This window comes from Falco punctatus (assembly GCF_963210335.1).
Source record: "Falco punctatus genome assembly, chromosome: 12".
Lineage (NCBI taxonomy): Eukaryota > Metazoa > Chordata > Aves > Falconiformes > Falconidae > Falco > Falco punctatus.
This window is the reverse complement of record NC_137592.1, coordinates 20,863,503-20,883,097: the sequence shown is the minus strand read 5'-3', so window position 1 is coordinate 20,883,097 and position 19,595 is coordinate 20,863,503. Positions and strand designations below refer to the sequence as shown.

Sequence of the window (19,595 nt, the reverse complement as noted above, 5' to 3'; positions counted from 1 at the left end):
ACAGGATTGATTCAGATTAGATGTAAGGAACAGCTTTTTCGCTATGTTTGGGTTGCTGGAGAGATTGTGGTCTCTGTCCTTTGAGATTTTCAATACCCAACTGAATAAGATGCTGAGTAACCTGGCTTGATCTCGCAGCTGAGCCTACTTTGAGGAGGGATTTGTACTAGAGACCTCCCGAGGCCTTTTCCAGCCTGGCTTACTATGCGTTTCCATGTTTCTGTGATCCAGCCAACGTCTAGCTGAAAGTTACGCTGTCAGCAGTTTGGTAGCAGCAGCAGGAGAGCTTTCTTCTTCCCTTTGAAACTGAAGATTTACTCCTCCCTGAAGACAGCCTTCAGTGTTTAAACTAATCTCTCTTACTTTCTGTTGCAGTAGACAAGGGGAGCGCATAGTTGACCAAGTCAACTATTTTGACTTAATTAAGGAAGAGTAATATATTAGAGGAATTTAACTTGTTTGCTAGCTGATGGTTAACTATAGAGTAGTTTGAGTCACATTTAAACCTTTAAGTGTCTTTCAGGATTTTTTTTTTACAGTTATTTAAAAACCATTTTATATTAAATGGGAGTATTGTGTTTCTAGAGACTTGCCCGCAGTTTATTTTTATCTTAGTTGTAAAAACAAACAGTTCTTCCTAGTGGAAAGCTTGAGTTGTTACATTATATACTTTTGGTTTTGTTTATATTTAAGTAAAGTTTATATATATAAACAAAGTTTGGGTGGCTGAGAAGAGGCAGCTATCCCTTACTAACATTACCATTTTCTAACAGTGAATCCCACAAATTAAATGGAAGAGTGAAAAAAACCAAAAAAAGTTCATCATGTTTTTAGAAGTGGTGATGCATATGTAAAATGAGTGAGGATTATATTTTCTTCCTGGTATCCATTGCTTGATTGAGTCAGTTAAACGTTACTTACATCAGAGGGGAAAAAAGGGAAAGGGTAGATCTGCAGCACTGCCGGTGAAAGTATCACCAGATCACCATGGTTTTCAGGACCAAAGTATTTACAATTGCTGATTAGAAAGTCCATCTATATTAAATAGACCTAAAGCTTTAAAAGCTCACTGGAGATGCCTGCTTCTGCTCTCCAGGATTTTTCCTGTAAATAATTAAATATTTCTTGTAAACCAGAAAAAGTACTACAAAGCAGTGTTATCGTAAATTTTGCCCAAGGTCTAAAGGGGATTGTGGCATTTTCAAAAACTGATTGTATTCATATTTGTAGTCATACCTAAGGCTTTCAAAATACTCTTAAGCTAAACAATTTAAAATTGAATTTTGTTTCCTCTAATCTTGGAACAATGAGGTCTGTGTATGTTATCACCATATTGCTCCATTAAAATACTTGCTCGCTCTGAGCCGTTGCTTTATTTCTCTTCATGAGTGCTGAAAAAGTGCTTTGCTTAGTGCTACTTTATGATTTCCTGTACATACCTTCCATTTAACTTCATTTGACAGGAATAATCTCTCCTTGGATGGCAAATCAGATTTCACATATGATGCAAATCTGAGTCAAAACGGTAAAGAGATCTCTAAAAGTACTGGAAGTTCATCACCACTTTTCTTCTCATAGGTGTTAGGGTCTTATCTGTGCAAAGACCTGATTTGAAAGCAGCTATCTAGAAGTTTGTTCAGGGGCAGAATTCTTTATATTGCCATCAATGAAACTGGTTTTGTATTTTTATTTGCCATCAAGCAAATTTAGTTTTCTCACTTCTTTATGCTCTCCAGTGTTTCCTTCCCTGGTACAGGTTTGTGTTACTGCTGGGGCAAGCTGTTACTTGTTTTACTAAATGCTAATCATGCTGTTAGTCCTGTTTTTATATTATAACGCTGAAGAAGGAAATTGTAAAATTATCTTGGTGATGAATTATATTGTGTTAAGAGTGGAACTGTTCTGCGTCTGGCCATGGTTTGTTCTACTTGTTAGACCATCATGAGTAAAACATGCATGTCTCGGGAAATGTTACTTTATTTCATTTTTAGTTTTGTAGTGATTTAAGAGAGCTGTGTAAGAGACATTTGATTTCAGTTTCAGGCTCTTAGATCAACACTTTCTTGGCTTATGTCGGATTAGTACAATAAATATATGATTGAAATTTTGAGGGTTTAAAAAATTACTTCTTAATTTAAATTCTTACTCTGAGCTATTAAGGTACTTGAACATCTCTGGAATACAGTCTCAGCTCCCTGCAGCCTCTGTAAAATGGCATATATTCTCCTGTGTTTAGTGCCACATCTGCAGTCAGATGTTTTGCATGGGTCAAACTAAAATGGTCCCAGACACCTGTGTTTGGATACCTAAACTGCTTTGTTATAGTACTTTCAGGAAGGAGAGAGGAAATAAATAGCCAAATGAGAACTTCGGACCTGTAGAATACTACAAGCAATATACTTGTTTTAAAATAAATCCTCAAATCAATAAAGCAACTACTGGCATGTCTTAGTATTTTAAGAAGAAATATTAATGTTTGAACTTTGAAACACAAACGTAGCTTGTAATAGTCACTTACTGTAATAAAAAGTGATCAATCGCTTGAAACATAAACATTTTAACATTAATTTATATTTTTTCTTCAATTACTTGCTTAATTTAAAAAAATGCTTTGTGCTTGCACATTTTTTTAAGTTTTATTTATTGTTAGTGTTATAGATGGCAGAATAATTCTGAACTGAGTTGTGGCCTGACTTGAACTTGTACATGTGTCAGGTGAGGCTGTGGGGTGTCAGATGAGACTGGGGAGAGTCTTGTTTTCATTTTTTTTTTTCTTGTTCTGCTTCCCACAAAACATGCTGAAACAAAGAAGGTGACTGATGGGAATCCACATTGAGATAGACTTAAAGTTTATATCAGAGCGTAATTTTTAATCGCTTTTGTGGAAAGAACTATTAGAAGCTGGCAACCAAGTACCATGCAGCCGCTCATTCCCTCCCTCAGTGCTCAATGGGATGGGGAGGAGAACTGGAAAAAGGTAAAACTTGTGGGTTGAGATAAGAACAATTTAATAGTTGAAATAAAGTAAAATATAATAATAACAACAATTGTAATGAAAATGAATAAACCCAAGGGGGGAAAAAACCCCAAGTGATGTACAATACAGTCGCTCACCACCTGCTAACCAGTGCCCAGCCAGTCCCTGAGCAGCAACCGGTGGCCCCATGCCAACTCCCCCCAGTTCTGCATGATGTTCTGCAGTATGGAATATCCCTTTGGCTAGTTTGGGTCAGCCATCCTGGCTCTGCGCTCTCGCAGCTTACTGTGCACCTGCTCACTGGCAGAGCATGGGAAACTGAAAAGTCCTTGACTGAGAGTAAGCACTAATTAGCAACAACTAAAACATCAGTGCGTTATCAACATCATTCTAGTACTGAATCCAAAACACAGCATTGTATCGGCTACTAAGAAGAAAATTAACTCTGTCCCAGCTGAAACCAGGACAGAAACAGACATGGGTAAAAAAAAAAAAAAAAAAAAAAATAAATAAAAAGTTGAATTTGGAGAGAACCGTGGTTGCCATGAGGATGCAGGCAGGCTTCATTTTGAAATAGTGTCTGTAGGTTGTTTGTAAAAATATTTATTGTTGGAAGACTGGATGGTGTGATCTGTTGTAGGTAGTTACGTGAAATAAGTACCTAATGCTGAGTTTTCAGTGTTTAATTTGTGACATATTTTATAAAGTACGCTTGGTTTTGTAGCTGATGGGTAATTTAGCTGGTAGAAAATTGCGAAATCTTACAGAAGTTATTAAATTCTCTGTATTTTTGCATGCGGTATTCACAAAGATTTTTTTGTCCTTTCTGGGATGCTAGAGGAAGTATAGATTCAAGTTCCACACGTCCCAGGAATCCACTGGGAAGGCAGATTTCAGCCATGAAGATCCCAGGGTAGCCATTTTGGAGAGCCTGTCATCGTATGACATGTTAGCAACCACTATGAGCGTTGCTGTTTAACTCTGTGATGGTCTCTAGTATCTGCTTTTATTTGTTCCTTTATGTGCCTAGTTTACAGCTAGTTGAAATCTTTAGAAGGGATTGATTTCCTTGGTTTTATCATATACGAGGTAATACTAGAGAATTTCAGATCGGATTGGCTGTAAAACATAGCTTTCAACTGAAAATATCCTTCAAAAAGAACTACGTCATTTACGTTTTGCTGTTACAGATGCTATCTTATAAATAGTGCTGTCTTGCTTAAAATAGAAGTAACTTAAAATCTTACTTAAATATGAAAATGAACTGTATTTGTTGTCAGTTTCTAATAAGCTTACCCTTATGGAAGGCAGTAGGCTTTTCCAGTTTTCTTAGACTGCCATTTGTCAGGCTTAGACTGCAATTGTGCTTAGTAAATTTCTGATCACGGAAAGTACTCTTTTCCCCAGGACTTGTGTAAAAGTTTTAGTAGTACCAATGTCAACAGCAGAAAACCTAAACCAGAACTGGTCAGCAAGCAGGAGGCACCGCTGGGGAAAAAACAGGAGGAGGAAGATGAAAAAAGATCGACTGATGTTGTCAGGATTGTTCGTGCAGCTGTGTGAAAGACAACATGTAGTACAGTAGGAGAGGAGTATAATTATTTTTAAAGAGTTTAAATGGAAGATACAGAATTTGAAATACTTAATATTCTGTCAAGTTACATCAACTGTAGTGTTGTTGAACTCGTGCTTTCTTTGAAATCCGAAGTGAGGTTGCTAAGGGGTGGGGGGATGTCAAGTGAAATGGCTGCAGTGGTGTTATGCAATAGAGTTAATTTCGACCTACGCTCTGCTTCTCTGCAGAAGAAGTTGAAGAAGAGTCTGAAACTACAATTGAGGTTGATTTGACTGATAAACAGAAACATCAGTTGAAGCACAGAGAGCTCTTCCTTTCTCGCCAGTATGAGTCCCTTCCGGCAACGCATATCAGGTAAGAAACAGTAAATATCATTTATCTGTGTGTCTGTTGAAGTGGTTTGCCTGCCAGTAAGCCCACCTGCTTGAACACTTCAACTTTCATCTTGGAAGAGGGTGTGATTTATCACAGCTGAGTTGTGCCAGGTTGTCTCATGAACTGCTTTGGAACCACCTTTGGTTTTTCCCTCTGTTACTTCATCTTTGAGCCTTGGAAAGGACGAGAGTCTCAGAGCTCTGACTTGCCAATTAGAGCATCAGCTGATAATGTGGTATAAAGTCAGTCTGTTCCTACTTTGGAAGAATTGTTTTTTTAATTACTCTGCTGCTGGCCAGAGGAACTTTGACTGTTTTGTCTGCCAAGGGAAACCACAGATGGATTTGGAAAGGAGGAGGTGATGGTCAGATCTGCAATTTAAGGCTGTGTGTATTGAAAAATAAAATTACCCCAACTTATTTCAGTAAATGTGAAGAAGGCACGATTGAGTTTGGCTAAATGTTGCAAAAGCATTTCAAGTATTGTTTTAAATTGCCTTAATGCTAATGTAGGAAGAGGCTTGCTAAAGCTCAAAAAGGATTTGTTGATTTCTTTCTGTAAATTAGGTAAGTGCTCATGTCATCTCCTATTCAGCAGTCAAGCAAAATATTTTTGTGTTGGGGCAGGGAGGATTATGTACCTAGAAATGGAAAATAGCGAGCACAGTAAGTGTGAAACAAGGGCTCTTATATTGCATTCTGAAGGAATTTTCTTTTTCTCATTACATCCAGTGCCTCTCAGCTGTTTTGGACCATAAATGACTAGAAGCTACCAAAAAAAATAAATGAAGCGTATATGCTCCAATATGAAAAACACTTTGTATGTACATATGTATTTTTCTCTCTCGCTGGCAAACATGTGGCTTACCTTTCTCACTGCCAACACAAAAACTGGAAGTTGGAAATTTTTGTATTCATTTATTGGGCTTGATTCAGCTACTTTCTCTGACTTTGAGAAAGTCATTTAACTGTCAAATCTCTGCTTCTCCAGCTATAGCATAGAGATAATAATCCTGCAGTTTTTTTTACTTACTTTGACATTTAGATACCGAAATAAGGTGTTCTCTTCACAGAGAGAAGATTACATAGAAGTATTGCAAATGTCTTCTTGCCTCACAACTCAGGGAGCAAATACAATAGAGGTTCTCCAGTACATACTTCAGAAAGAAGCCAGAAAAACATGTCAATTCATAGTACATGCAGCGCGGCACAGCAGGCAAATGCGGAGTGATGACTTGCACCTACCTTTCAGAACAGTTGAATGCTGTGGGGCTGTGCTGTCACGTGTTACTAAGACCTTTACCAGATGAAATCTGGAACAAACTTTACATAGTCTAATGATATTTTAAGAATCTTAACTTTTAATTTAAACAAAATACTCCTTAGTTAGCTTTTTAACTTACTAGTGTTCAATTCTGTGATTCTTAGTAGTTTTCGTAACTTCTGTGAATTAGCTTGTCCTGTAAAAGAGGATAGAATGTTGTGAAGGTGGTACTTCTCCCATCAGTACTCCAGAATATTCAAGGATGGAGATTTCACAGCTGCTCACGATGTCTCTTTCAGTGTTTGACCACTATTGTGAAAATATTTTTTTCCATCATCTAATGGGGATTTCCATTGTTGAAACTTAGTGACCACTGCCTCTTGTCCTGTCCACTGTGCCTCTCTGAAAGAAGCCCAGTTATGTATCTTTTCATTAAGTAATTTGTCCCTTTAGTTGTCATACCTTGAGAGTGAATCTAAAGTTTAGCATCATCTGCAGACTTGCTGAGTGTATTCAGTTAACTTGTTCACATTGTTAGATGTTAAACTGTTGGCCCCAGTATCAGCATCTGGGGGATGCCACCAGCAACCAGCTTCCAGCTGGACTTTGTACCAGTCATTACAATCTTTTTAGCCTGGTGGTCCAGCTGATTTTTTCCCAACTGTACTGTTTACTATCCTAGGCCATTATGTTACCGATCTAGTCAAAGGACACTATGGAACACACTGCAGGCTTTGCTGAAGTCAGGGTAGATGATGTTCACTGCTGTCATCTCTGTAGAGAAAGCTAGCAGATACTCATGCAATAAAAGCCTTGAGTAGCTCCATTCTGTGGGCCTTTGGTCTTACCACCTGCAATTTTAGCCCCTAGATAGGAACAATTTGATTTACAGGAGAAAATAAGTGGTGCAATGGAATAGAGCAGAGAACGGAGATCAGATCTCTCAGGGGTAAGAATACAAAAGCTCAGTCCCTTTGGAAGGAAGAGGAGAAAGCTAAAAATGATTTTAAGAGAATGTAGGAGGCTGAACCATCTATGGTTACTTTTGGCAGCTATAGATCTTGAACTTTTACTGACATCTGCAGCCAAGAAAAGAAACTGAGTTTGGTTGCCTTTCTGCTTTTAATTTAAGGGAATAAAATAATTTTACCTGGTGTGGTATATTTTTATTAAATTTTTCCTAATATACTTTCACTGCTTCTGTTTTGTCTTTTGCCTTTACTTCAATCTTTTTATGTTTTTAAACTAAATGTCAGAGAAGATTACATCATCCCCCCCAACCCCTATGACTCAGATTACTGTATTTGTAATTGTGAATTAGAATAAAAGTAATGTCTCTATATCTGGTGCCATTACTTTACAGTTGAGATGCCTTGCAGTTATTTTAGCAGGTTAGATCTCTTTCATGTGCACATCTAATTCTGAAGCTCTTTGGTCTGTAATGTTGAGTTTTGCATAATTCTGGTGTAATTTGTTTGCTTTTGAATTGCAGAAATACAGTTCAATTACTTTTATACTTTTTATTTTGCTATATACATTATATGTAACTCTCTTGAGATGTAATTTGTTTTCTTATGAATACTAGTAATTTTTTAGACTTTAGGTGTCACTATGCCATTTTGGTAGCTTTAGAAATTGGTATAAGTTTTGGCACCAAAAAAAGCCAGATTTAGAAAAGAATTAGAAGCAGGTAGTGTAGTAGTAATTAAACATGGCAACGCTGCCTTGTGGACACGGTGTTCCTGCAGTGGAATATATTTAAGAAGGTGAATTGCCTAGCTCAATGCAGCACCATTCTGGAGTGATGGCACGTGGTACAGTACAAACTGATGTTCTAGTTTGGATATCAAAGACAAGGCTTGTTGTCTCAGTGCCTACTTGTCAAGTCGCAAGTGAAATGGTTCTTTCCCTTACCTGCTCAAATGTGTAAGGTTAGTAGCACCCCTCCAGTGAATTAGCTCCTTCCTTCCTAACCCTGCATGTCACAGGTGCAGTTTTGCCAGGCACTGTAATCCCCAGATGTCCTCGTAACAGTTATACTGCCAGCCAGACTCACTGAACGCTCTCCTTCGATAGTGTCACACAATGAAGGCACCCAGAATTCATGCAGATGGCTCCTGTAGGTGATGCCAGTCCCAGAGAGGAGCTGAGTTCAGCTGAAGTGTTGTGTACTTCAGCTTGGGTTTTCAGAGATGTGAGCGTTACCAAATGCAGCATTTTAGAAGGGCATGAGAAGGCACAGGGGAAAAAAAAGGAAGTTGTTATAAAGGTGAAATTGTTTGCCAGTGTTGTAAAATTCACTGTGAAATTTAGCACATGGTTATCTTGTAGGAGAGGTGCACTGGGTTATCTGACCTGGATGTTAAATTTATTTTTCATTCTTAAGGTCTCAAGAGTTAATAGGTGATAAACGTGTTTAGATTGCTGTAAAAGATTGCATTAACTTCTAAGATCATTTGTAATGGCTTTCAAGTTTAATAACTTCATATGAGTTGTAGAAGAATTTATCCATCAGGGTGCATCTTGCCATTTCATTATCTTAGTTCTTGCATCTTAGTCTTGGGGTTGTGCTTTTTGTGTTTATTATTAATGATTATTTTATTTTAAGGGTTTGGAGAACATACATAAGCCAAGCATCGTCAGCTGTCATAATAAAATAAGGTGTGAATCTTTTGGGCTGCTCTATACTGCAGTAACACCCCTGCTTTAAAAACCAGACAAAACTCATTTATGCAAAGTAAAAAGAAGCTTGTATGCAAACTATTTGACTAAAGTCAAAATAGCTTAAGCATGGAGAAGAGTTTCAAAGAGTGGTGGCCGTTTGTGAAGGGGAAGGAGGGTTTCAAATGCATGATTCTCTTTGGTTGATACCATGTTGGTGATTTAATTGGTTGATAGAGTTTTATGGGGTTTTGTTTTAGGGTTAAAGAATAAACTACTACTTTGTCAAAATTCTTTCTTAGGTACAGCAGGGTGACAGATATTTTAGGTAAATAAAAATGAAATTTGGTACGTTACTTCTGCTCAACAATCCTTCTGGTAAGTTAGTGTTATAAGAGTCCTTCTCTGGACCCAAAGAAGAATGGTATGGGATAGTCCTGACTTTAGTTGCTCTTTTACCTGATTCACGCCACACGAATTTATGCAGTGACTTTTGACATGATCCCAACTGTTTGTGCTTGAATTAAATTGTATGTTTGTGAGACATCCATGCTTCGTTGAAAAATTTTTGAAGTGATGGATAACTTAATATATTCTTGAGAGTTTTATCAGTTCCTAATTACATGTGTTTGTACTACTCTGCTTTTTTGTAAGTGCAGGGGTTCTGGTACCACAGTATTTTTGTACTTTTTATTTTTTTCTTCCTGGATACTGTGTTTTCAGTGAGTATTTTTTGCTTTTCTTGGACACAATTTCAAGATGCTGAAATTCTTGCTGAGCTTTATTTTTGGACTCAACATAACTGTGTAAATTACGTACATGTGTGTCATTATGGAGATTATTCAAATAACTAATCTATGCCCTAATCTTTAATGGGAAGTACTTATTTAACCTGTCATTGGATGAACCAAGTGTTTCTTACATTTGTTAGAGGATTATATTTGTGGCTTGGCATAAGCAGCAAATTCAAGCTTTCTGTTTACCTGTGACCTTAATTCAGAAAAGTTTTATGAACTCTGATTCTGAAATCTTCAGGTCTTTCCAACTAATGAATCCTTCTCATACATACCCTTTATTTAAAAAAAGCAAAACCAAGAAAACAGACAAACTATAAAAACAAACTGCAGACTATCTTATGATGCTCTTGGCCTAGTTTATTACTCCTATTCCCACACACAAAGAACTTCATGAGCCTTTTAAAGGCAATGATTACATAAGATCATTTTATTAAAAGCTGATTAATATGATAGGGGAGAAGGTGAATATTTTTACAGAACGCCTGTGCATGTGTGACATTAAAGGGCTTCCAAATAGTCTGATCATGAGAAGAGTTCTTTAACTTTTAACAAGAAATTTGGAGCCTCTGCCTAATTTTACATGTAAGCATACAAAAAGTTGTATTTAAACTTCTAAAGTGTCAAGCTCTAAGAATCTTGGTTTACCTTGGTTATGAAATTGTTACCTGTATGAGTTTAATACATATTTACTCTTCTTTTTTCCCTTTATCTTTTGACGTCATTCTGATCAGCAATGCAGTCCAGAACGCCATGTCTTTCTGTTTTGTTTTGTGTCTTTTGGTTTTATTTGTTTGGTGTTTGAGTTTTATTTTGTTTTTAGGGTTCTTTTGGAAAAGTTTGGGTTTTGGGGGCTATTTTTTTAGTTTGCTTGGTTTTTGTATTTGGGGTTTTTTAAATTATCCCCTCGCTCCTGGGTAGACTCAAGTAACTTTGGTTGGTACCACTTTGTAGACATATCAGAGCAATCAGCAGAAATAGGGAAATATGTGGCAGTTTATGAAAACATGCTGTGCTTACAAATTGCCTGTAGGAATTTATTGCTTATTACATGCCTAATGACTCAGTTTTATTGTACAGCTTGCTTTATGCAGTGATTCCTTCTTCACGATCTCATCAGGACTCACTAGTGTTGCTATTTCAAACAACTAAGATATAGAGAAATGTTTCTTTCTGATTGTGGGATTCCTTCATTTAAAACACACCAAATGGTCTGAAGCTCAGGACAGATATGGAGGGTCAATTTTATAGAAGAAATGTGACTTTCTAAGCCATGGCACCTTAGGATTTAGTGGTATTACCTCAGGATTTCTAGTTCTGGCATTCTTGGCAAACCAAAAGTTTCTGGCATACAGGGTGTGTGTGTATGCATTTACGTACCTCATATATATACACACACACATATACATAAATGATACAAATTTTAGCTACTTTTTAAAGGCTTATGTTGAGCCTTATAAGCCTGATTTATTTTCTGGCATAAATCAGACTGGATAAGGAGTGAATCTACTTTGCATAGGCATGTGCTTACCTGATGATTTGGATTGTTCAGAAAGTTATTTTTCCTTTCTGGACTGAGTTCATTTAGAGCAAAGGGACTTTTGAATCATGCTGCTGCTTTTTTATATATATATATATTTTTTTTTTTACTTTTCCAATAGAATTTGGAGAATTCTTACACAAATTCAGTTGAAAATTTAATTCACAGACCACAGTCTTTTTTCAGATGTGATCAATAACCAATACTAGTAACAGTATAAGAGAAAGTATATTTGTTAGTAGAAGTTTGTCACTTAAGTACCTGAAAATTGGTACTAATTTCCCTGTAATGACATCATTACTAAGTAGGAGTCTTTCATATGGTGCAAATAAGTTCAGTTGGAGTAATGTGCATTGCTTCTGAGCTGCGCAACCCTGTAATGGACTCGATGATCTTAAAAGTCTTTTCCAACCTAAATGATTTATGAAAAATCATTCCTAAAGAGCCTCCCGTGTTTTTGTTCAATACATATGCGTTGCTGCTGTGCTAAAAGGTAACTTTTTTTTTTAACTTGTGAGCATTAGTCCCTAGAGGAAAAATATCAATGACTTGTTTTTCCTACAGTAGTTCATAGAAGGTGTATCTATGCGGTTATGCTTATTTTGAGATACTAAAACATGCAGTTTTACTGTGCCTAGACCAAGAAAACATTTACCTCTCTCCGTGCCATTCAGTGCGCTGTTCTTTCTGTGCAGTGTTTTCTTGCAGACCCTTTTCAGCGACCAAACACTAGATTCAGTCAATAATGTTGATTGGAACAACACCAGTGTAAATCCAGATTTAAGTGATAATGTGTTAAAGCCTGTTTAAAATACGTGTAAGTTCATAGGTCCTCACGTTTACCTCTTAATATTTTCTACAACTGTTAAGGTAGTATCTGGTAGTTGAATGCTTTGGCTCTTCAGCTAACAATATAGTAGTTCAAACATATAAACTGTGTAAATTGTTACTGAATGCAAAGTCTCCTTTAATTTTGTCTTTTTAAAATTTGTTTCACATTGGGAATGCTTTGTCCTCTTTAGATTGTGACTAGACAGCAGTGAGAATTATATAAAAGGTGGAAACAAGAATATGCAAAAAAAAATTGAGTATTATCTACAAATTACTTTTAAAGCCGTGATAGTTGTGCATAGTGGCTTCAAGAGACTGCCTTTAAATCTTACCAATTTGGAGTGCTCAGAATCAGCACTCCGGCTCTAATTAAGATAAAAACTCTGATATTTTTTTTTTACTAAAAGCCACATGCAGCATAAAAAGCCTGGGCCATCCATATGATCTATGCATATGTTTAGATGGCAGGCATTTACTGGTTCACTTAGATGTACATAAATGAATTTGCTGTGCATTCTGTCTTTTATTTTGTTTGGGCAAGAGTGTGTTATATAGTACCAAGTTTATTGATCTGTCTTTTGGCCACAGATACACAATCTTGTACTGTTTGGAAGATTTGAGACACAGATCCCAGTATTATTTTGTTTGGGACTGCTGTGTAAATGAGCACAGCCAAACTCGAGCCAGTTAATAATGAATCAGTACAATGCAGATCTTTCTTCTGTCAATTCTAAGTATTGAGTGAATATTGTAGAAGTCAGGCTCAAGTTAGGGCTCTTTTGCAGACTGAAATCACTAGGATGATGCTTTTATTTTCTTGTTTTTAGTGTTGTACAATAGCTTGCTCTCCCATTGTAAATATCTTTGCAATCTGGAGAACTTGAAATTTGCTATGAAGACTTTGCTATGTTTCTGTCAGCATCATCCTGTGCCCCTTAAACTGCCCTTAAAATTAAAATACACTAGTAGTCTTAGTATTGGCTTCCCATAGCCGGGGAATCAATTTCATATAATTAGCAGCAGCTTTTTGGACTCCACAGTTCCTACTCTGTGGTTTGGTGATCGTTTCAATGTAGACTGCTTGTAAGGGATCAAGACTTGGCTCAGAGTGGTTGTTTGATTTGGGATCTTCAAAACACTTCTATATTTAAGGCAGTTCAGGAAAGCTTTTTTATTTAAAGTAGCTCTGTCCTCCTCTGTTCAGTATCTGCTCAGTATTTTTTCCCCCTTCTTTCCCTTTATGCCGAATACAGGAAAGGTTACTCCTGAGTTCTACTCCTGCACAAAACCTCTCCATTATGCACCTACTTTTCAGTTTAATCTGTGGTTGTCATTGAAGTAACAGCATATGTTAAAATCAAATCACATTTTCCTCACAAGCATAATACTTCCTAAAACTGTCTCCTGTTACTTTATTCTCAGACCATCTAGCTAGTGATTCACGCTTCTGTGTTCCAGATCTCTACTGAGAGATGAACATTTCTTGATGAAGGTCAGCAAGAGACAATTGGTGTATCTATACAGGATTACCCAGTGTAATTCTGCCATATACAGGGGAGCAATTGGTAATTGTTGATAGCAGAATTTCCAAGTCTGTGGATTCATGCCCGCATATATTATTTTCTTTCTTCAACTTGTATCTGAATGACCAATGCGTATGATGTTGCATTGACTTGATGGGAACCCCTATCAGTGAGTTCTGAGAGTTCTTGCACTGCATCAGTCTCACCCAGGCTGCATCCGTATTCCAATAGAAAACTTACGTGGCATGATACAATACCCGTGAGGTTGCCTTTTCCACTCCTGTGGTTTGTCTTGGTTTACAGGCGCCAAGTGTTTTGTTTCTTTTGTAATTTCTTTCTGTAATTTTTGTTTGCCTACCTCCTGTCCCAGGAAATCGTTACTTTAATAAGATTTGTATCTTGTGGGCTGTCTTACTCATCTGGTAAAAACATGAAGGAATAGCAGAACAGGAATTGTAGAACTTTCCACTGCTTCAAAGGTAGGGAGTATGCCGAAACAAAGAAGGACTTTAAAAAATCAGCAGTTGCTGTTGATTTTGATTCATTGTGGTAGCTTTAAAAGATCAGTGTTGGCATCTGTTTTTTAAATTTTGTAAAGTTTTGAAACTATATTTTAGATTTCTTAAAGAAAAAACATTATTAAAGAACACTTACTCAGACAGAAGACAGAAGTCTGATTTCCCTCCCCCTCGATACGCATTAAGTGCATCTTCTGGAGAATTTGGTGTTTTGCTCTAGGTTGTTTAACCAGGCTATATTGAAATCTTTTCATAATGTTGTCTTATATAACAGCCTTGGTACAACTTTTTTCATACAGCTTCAATTCTTGAGCTGGTTATCATTGTGTGTCTTCACTGGAAGTAAGGGCAGTCTTACTGTACTTCTCTGTTCCTAAATACTGATCGTCGTCGTGGTCTTGTCTGAATTATGTTCCCACATGTTTTTCATTCCTCCATTGGATCAAACTCAAAAAAAGGCTTTTTTGCCTTTAGTTTTTAAGGCCTAATAGATCCAACCTCTGCTTACTTTTTGAAATCTCACCTTCAGGACTTGCATACTAACTGAGCTCTCATATAGAGTATTAATTTTTATGAGCTCCTTATTAAATTGTCCAAGACAGTCTTATCTGTGATTGTCTTACAAAGCTGCCATTTATTTTCTGGTTCTTTTTGTTCTCCTTTTCTTTGTTCCACAGTGAAAAACCTAACTAACAAACAAAGAACCCTTGTTAAACATCCCTTAGCTTAAGGCAATCAGGAATTGTCAACCTGCTGATGGAGTCACCTGAAACATAGAAAAATTTACAAGCAGACAAGAGCTTCTAACAAATGGGGGTGAAGGAAGGTGTAAGATGTGAAAACTGATTTCACATGGTTAATACTTCAAAGAACAAAGAAAGTCATTAGCTGTAGCCCTGGTTCCTAGGACAGGGGAATCAGTTGAATCCTGGGTGGTTTATGTGGTAAGAGGCCGGTAATACTGCAAGCATGTATGTCTGCAGGCTTTGTTTGCGAGACCTCTAAATTACTTTTTATTCCTGACTGATAATAGGTTTTGTTAGTATTCTTGTCAGCTCAATTGAAGAACTTCCTATTTGTGACCAGTTTAAATACAAAGTACATGTAAGGGCAGAAAGGATTCTGAAGGGACAGTTTAGTTTCATTAGAATTAAATTATGAAGACATAAAAGATAACTTTTTTTTTTGTTTGCTAAGATAACTTTTTTTTTGTTTGCTGTTGTATCTTAAACTTTTGCTTTCTTTTAACATTCATACAAGATAAATTTTGCCTCATTCTGTAGGAATTAAAATAATTTTTGTAAAATATTTTTTATTTGAGAAAAAGGTCGAAACCAGGTATATAATCTTAACACCGTCAAGGCTTTCTGAGTATATTTACTACTAATTCTCACTGTTGATACCAGTTAAGTCAGGAATGCTGTGTGGTGGAGGAACAGAGCTTAAATCAGAGTCAGATAGAGGAAGAAGGTTTCATATCTGAATACATACTAGACAACTCTCCATTTTTTTAAATTATGTTTGTTTTTTTTCATTTCACAAAAGCTGTGTAGTTCTTTGTAGTTGTTATCTTAGTTTGCTTAGGTTCTGTGGCACCTTACAGGCAGGAGACTACCAATAGAACAATGAAACTACAGCATTATGCTCTACTAGTCTAAATAATACTCAAAACTTAGAAATCCTAGTGTCTTGCAAAGAGACTATAATTTTATTTTGGTGTGTAACTGATTTTACAATCTGGTAAATATAATGTATATTCTCTTTCACTTGACCTGTCTCTGTAGGTAGCTAGCTCCCTCCCCTTTTTTTTTTCCTCTTTCTAGGTTAAAATAGTCAGATTTCTATCCTTTTACCTTTATTTGATACAGCATCTGTCCTAACTATCTGAAGTTTTAAAAAAAAACATTAATGAATGAAACTGCAGAACACTGTGAGGAGGAGAATATTGTATTTAAATCCAGAGAAACTGGGGTTTTGGATACATGCCTCTGAGAAAGAGCTTGCAAGTCTTGCCATAATGTTGTTTAAACCACATTAACTTTCTCTCCAGGGCATTTTAATCATTAGTATTGGAAGAAAGGGTAAAAAGTGGTAGCTGGAGACTCTGTGTTCACTTAAGTTATTTTCTAGGCATCCATGATTGAGAGATGCTGGAGATGATATAATGGAGCTAGGTGCCTGGTTCAACCCAGTAGACCATTTGCCATAGGCTGAGAGGATTTTCCTCTGATGGAAAAAAGAGAAAGAGGAAATACATAAACAGTAGGCTTTTATGTGTTTGGTAAAGATTATAAATAATTTATAGTACGTATTGCAGGTTTCTAGACTACACATACTGATAAATGTAAGACAGATAATGTTTTCAAATTTTAATTATGTAATTTATCTGTTTTAAATGTTTTGTGGTGGTATGTTTCTTTTGGGGCTTTTTTGGTGTTCTTTTTTTGGTTTTGTTTTGTTTTCATTTTAGTCTGGTATCTACTACTGTATGTCTAGTATTGTCTTTTTTTGAGACTCAAGTCCATGCGTGTGAAGATATTATATATGCATATAAAATGCTACCTGTCAGCCATTAGATGGTTAAAACGCTGTACAAAGAAATGTTACATCCAGTAGAAATTCACTTGCTTAGACATGGTGGGGGAAATAATCTTGTCACTTAATGAAATAAAATGAAACTTCTTAAGTTACCAGCAATAAGGTATAAAGTCAGTCAGTAAAATACTCTTGCAGTTGCAATGACAGTGAGGAAGTGCTTTGCAAAAATTAAAGTTAAATAAAGGTAGGCTGTAGTGGAGAGTGAGCAGACTAGAGGTATATGGAATAGAAGTAAACTGGAAAGGCAAACCCCTGTTTGGCCTTTAACACCAAAAAAAATAATAATCCGTTAAAATAAAGTTGACAAACTGACTTCATGGTACAACATATAATTAATTTTTAGAAGGGAATGTTCTGGAATTAGGCCAAAAGCTTCAAAAAAACCTACAAAGATATGGTTGGGTATAGAGAATGCTTCCTACTTCTCTGTTGCTGGAGTCTTTTCCTCTATGGGTGTGTATTGTACTCAGGTTTTTCTCACTCACCTTCCCACCATTTCTCTTTGGTGGTGTGGTTCTCCTGACAGATACCGAGAGGAAGAGAAATTCAGGAGGTTTCTACGCTGCAGAGTTAATGCGCAGTGGTTATGTTTCCTTAAGGATCATTCATTAACAGTTGGCATCTAATGCTTATGGTTGAGCTTAACAGTCTCAGTATTCACTGAAGAATGACGCTTTTTACGATAGCTTCTTCGGGGTTATCTTTAAGTCAAGGACGTCACTACAAACAGTTATCTTTTCTGTATTTGTGTGCTGGTCTGTTCCATGGGAAAAGAAGGGAGAAGGCTGTTGTGGGCAGAGGTCCTATAGCCGTGTGTGTAAGGGCACTGGAACCTCCCGGTAAACACCAACTAGACGGATAGAAACTGAATGAAACTCAGGCGTATGAAATACAAGGTAATGCATGTAAGGGGTAATAAATATATATTACTATGAAATGGTAGTTCACTTGAGAACGTTAGCATAAAAGTGACAGTTCCTAGCAAGATGATCCAGCACACTTAACATGTTTCATCCACATCTATGTATGTTTCTTTAAAGTACCATTTCTTGAAAATAATTCTGGAGATTATTTGCAGAAAACTTGGAGGCAGAGGATTTTCAGGCCAAAGGAATGTTGGGGGAGAAGGGGGTTGGAGCAGTGGGGTCAAACTCCCGTTGCATTACCTGCATGTTACACATGGGCAGCATTACCTGCGTGTTACACATGGGCAGGTCTGTACCACTGCTGAATAACGGGAAGCTTTCTACCGGCTACCTGTACAAAAATATGATAAATAGCATTTTAATGTAGCCATAGGAGAGATGAATAAAATTCTGTGATTAATTATTAGGAATCATTCCATTCAAAAAAGTAAAGTATTTTTACAGGGCATTGGTAAAACCTTATATTGTTTCTAGTTTGGGTTACATGCTTTCAAATTAGGCACTGAACTTACTGGAGGTGGGTCACTCAGAGGTGACATTTCATTTATCCAGGCCTTTTTATTAGTTCTGTGTGTATTTATTGTTTACCATAGAACCTCTTGTTCCTTCATTGCTTCTCTGTTTATGAAACTTATTTCCCAAGTCATCAGAATTCCTATATACTGGAGTGCTTGGGTTAGTGCAGCTATTAATTTTGTTGCTTTGATGGTAATTTTGTATCCTAAAAGTATGGCAACATGCAGTTTCCTATTATTTTTATATTTTATAATATTTTTACATTTCTAATGTAAAGTTTTGAAGTATGTCTGGATCATTTGCTTGCAAATAACTTTTTGACTTAATAACAAACTAACAGTTCTTCCTTATGTTTGTGTAGGGGAAAATGCAGTGTTGCACTTCTGAATGAGACAGAATCTGTGCTGTCCTATCTGGAGAAAGAGGTAATATGTGACTTCTATTTTAGTAGATATTGGGATGGGTTTATGTTTTTGCACGGATGTATTTTTAATAAATGGGTAAGCAATATTTGAAAAATCTTTTTTGAATGATAAGTTAGAAAAAATAATGTTGAAAACACTGATATAAAAAATGTTATTGGCTAAAAACTTAATTGACACTCTTAAATAATGTTTTTATTGTGAATGTGGTTGTATTTAGAAAGTAATTAATTTGAAGTAATTCATACGGTGTCTTACAAAAGAAAAATACATGAACTTTTTCCTGTAGTGGATACTTAAGGGGGATATTCACATGGCTCCCCTTTCCCCCCTTAGATCCTTCTTTCTTTATTTTTTTTCCATAGAGCTGTTCTAGAAAGAAGGATCTTCTGTAGCCAGTGGACAGGGAGAGATAGAGAGGATTCTTTAGAGGGCAGCTTAGCAGAGTTTAATTTTAAGGGCTCTGTCCAGAAAATATCTCTCTCCTGTACAGAAAGTGTCACCTCACCTTTCCCATGAAAGGAACTTAGGGTGCTGGGCTTTACCAGAGGGGAGCAAAGTCCTCCAAGTATTTGATAGATAATTGTGTTGAATAAAGCCCCTTCGAAATAAACATTTTTATTTGAAGTGTCTTAACATAACATCAGACAGACAGTGGTTTTTAGCTGAAATCTGCATGTCATATTTAAAAGTAAAAATGTTTCTGAAAACAGGACTTGCCCTGTACTTCAGGTGGCTGTACCAGGTAATGCCAATACTGGTTTTGTGTAAGACCTTTTCAGACCCTGACAGTGGTTTACGCTTCTTTGAGACTAATTTAAGAATGCAAGGTCAGTATGATAGAGCTAGTTATGAGAGAAAACATGTTAAATTCAGAAAGCAGTTAACATTACTTTTTTTCAAGTCCATTGATACATTTTTGAGTATGAATCTTTTCATTATTGCTCTGTTCTGAAATAACTCCTAGCAATTAGAGAAGCTTCAATTAGCGGTTTAAAAGAGGAACATCTATATTATTTAAAATAAGGATTAATGTACCAATCCTGTGCTCTGTAAAAGTGTGCAAGGGGGGTTT

General features: G+C 36.5%; 1 protein-coding gene across 1 annotated transcript in view; it reads left to right on the top strand.

The window, feature by feature from the left end:
• Positions 1-19,595, top strand: part of MTA3 (metastasis associated 1 family member 3) — a 140,200-nt gene that overhangs the window by 19,262 nt on the left and 101,343 nt on the right. Inside the window, exons 4-5 of the mRNA XM_080408572.1 lie at positions 4,781-4,907; positions 18,460-18,523. Of these exons, the coding sequence (XP_080264698.1) occupies positions 4,781-4,907; positions 18,460-18,523 (191 nt within the window). The remainder of the gene's footprint in view (positions 1-4,780; positions 4,908-18,459; positions 18,524-19,595) is intronic.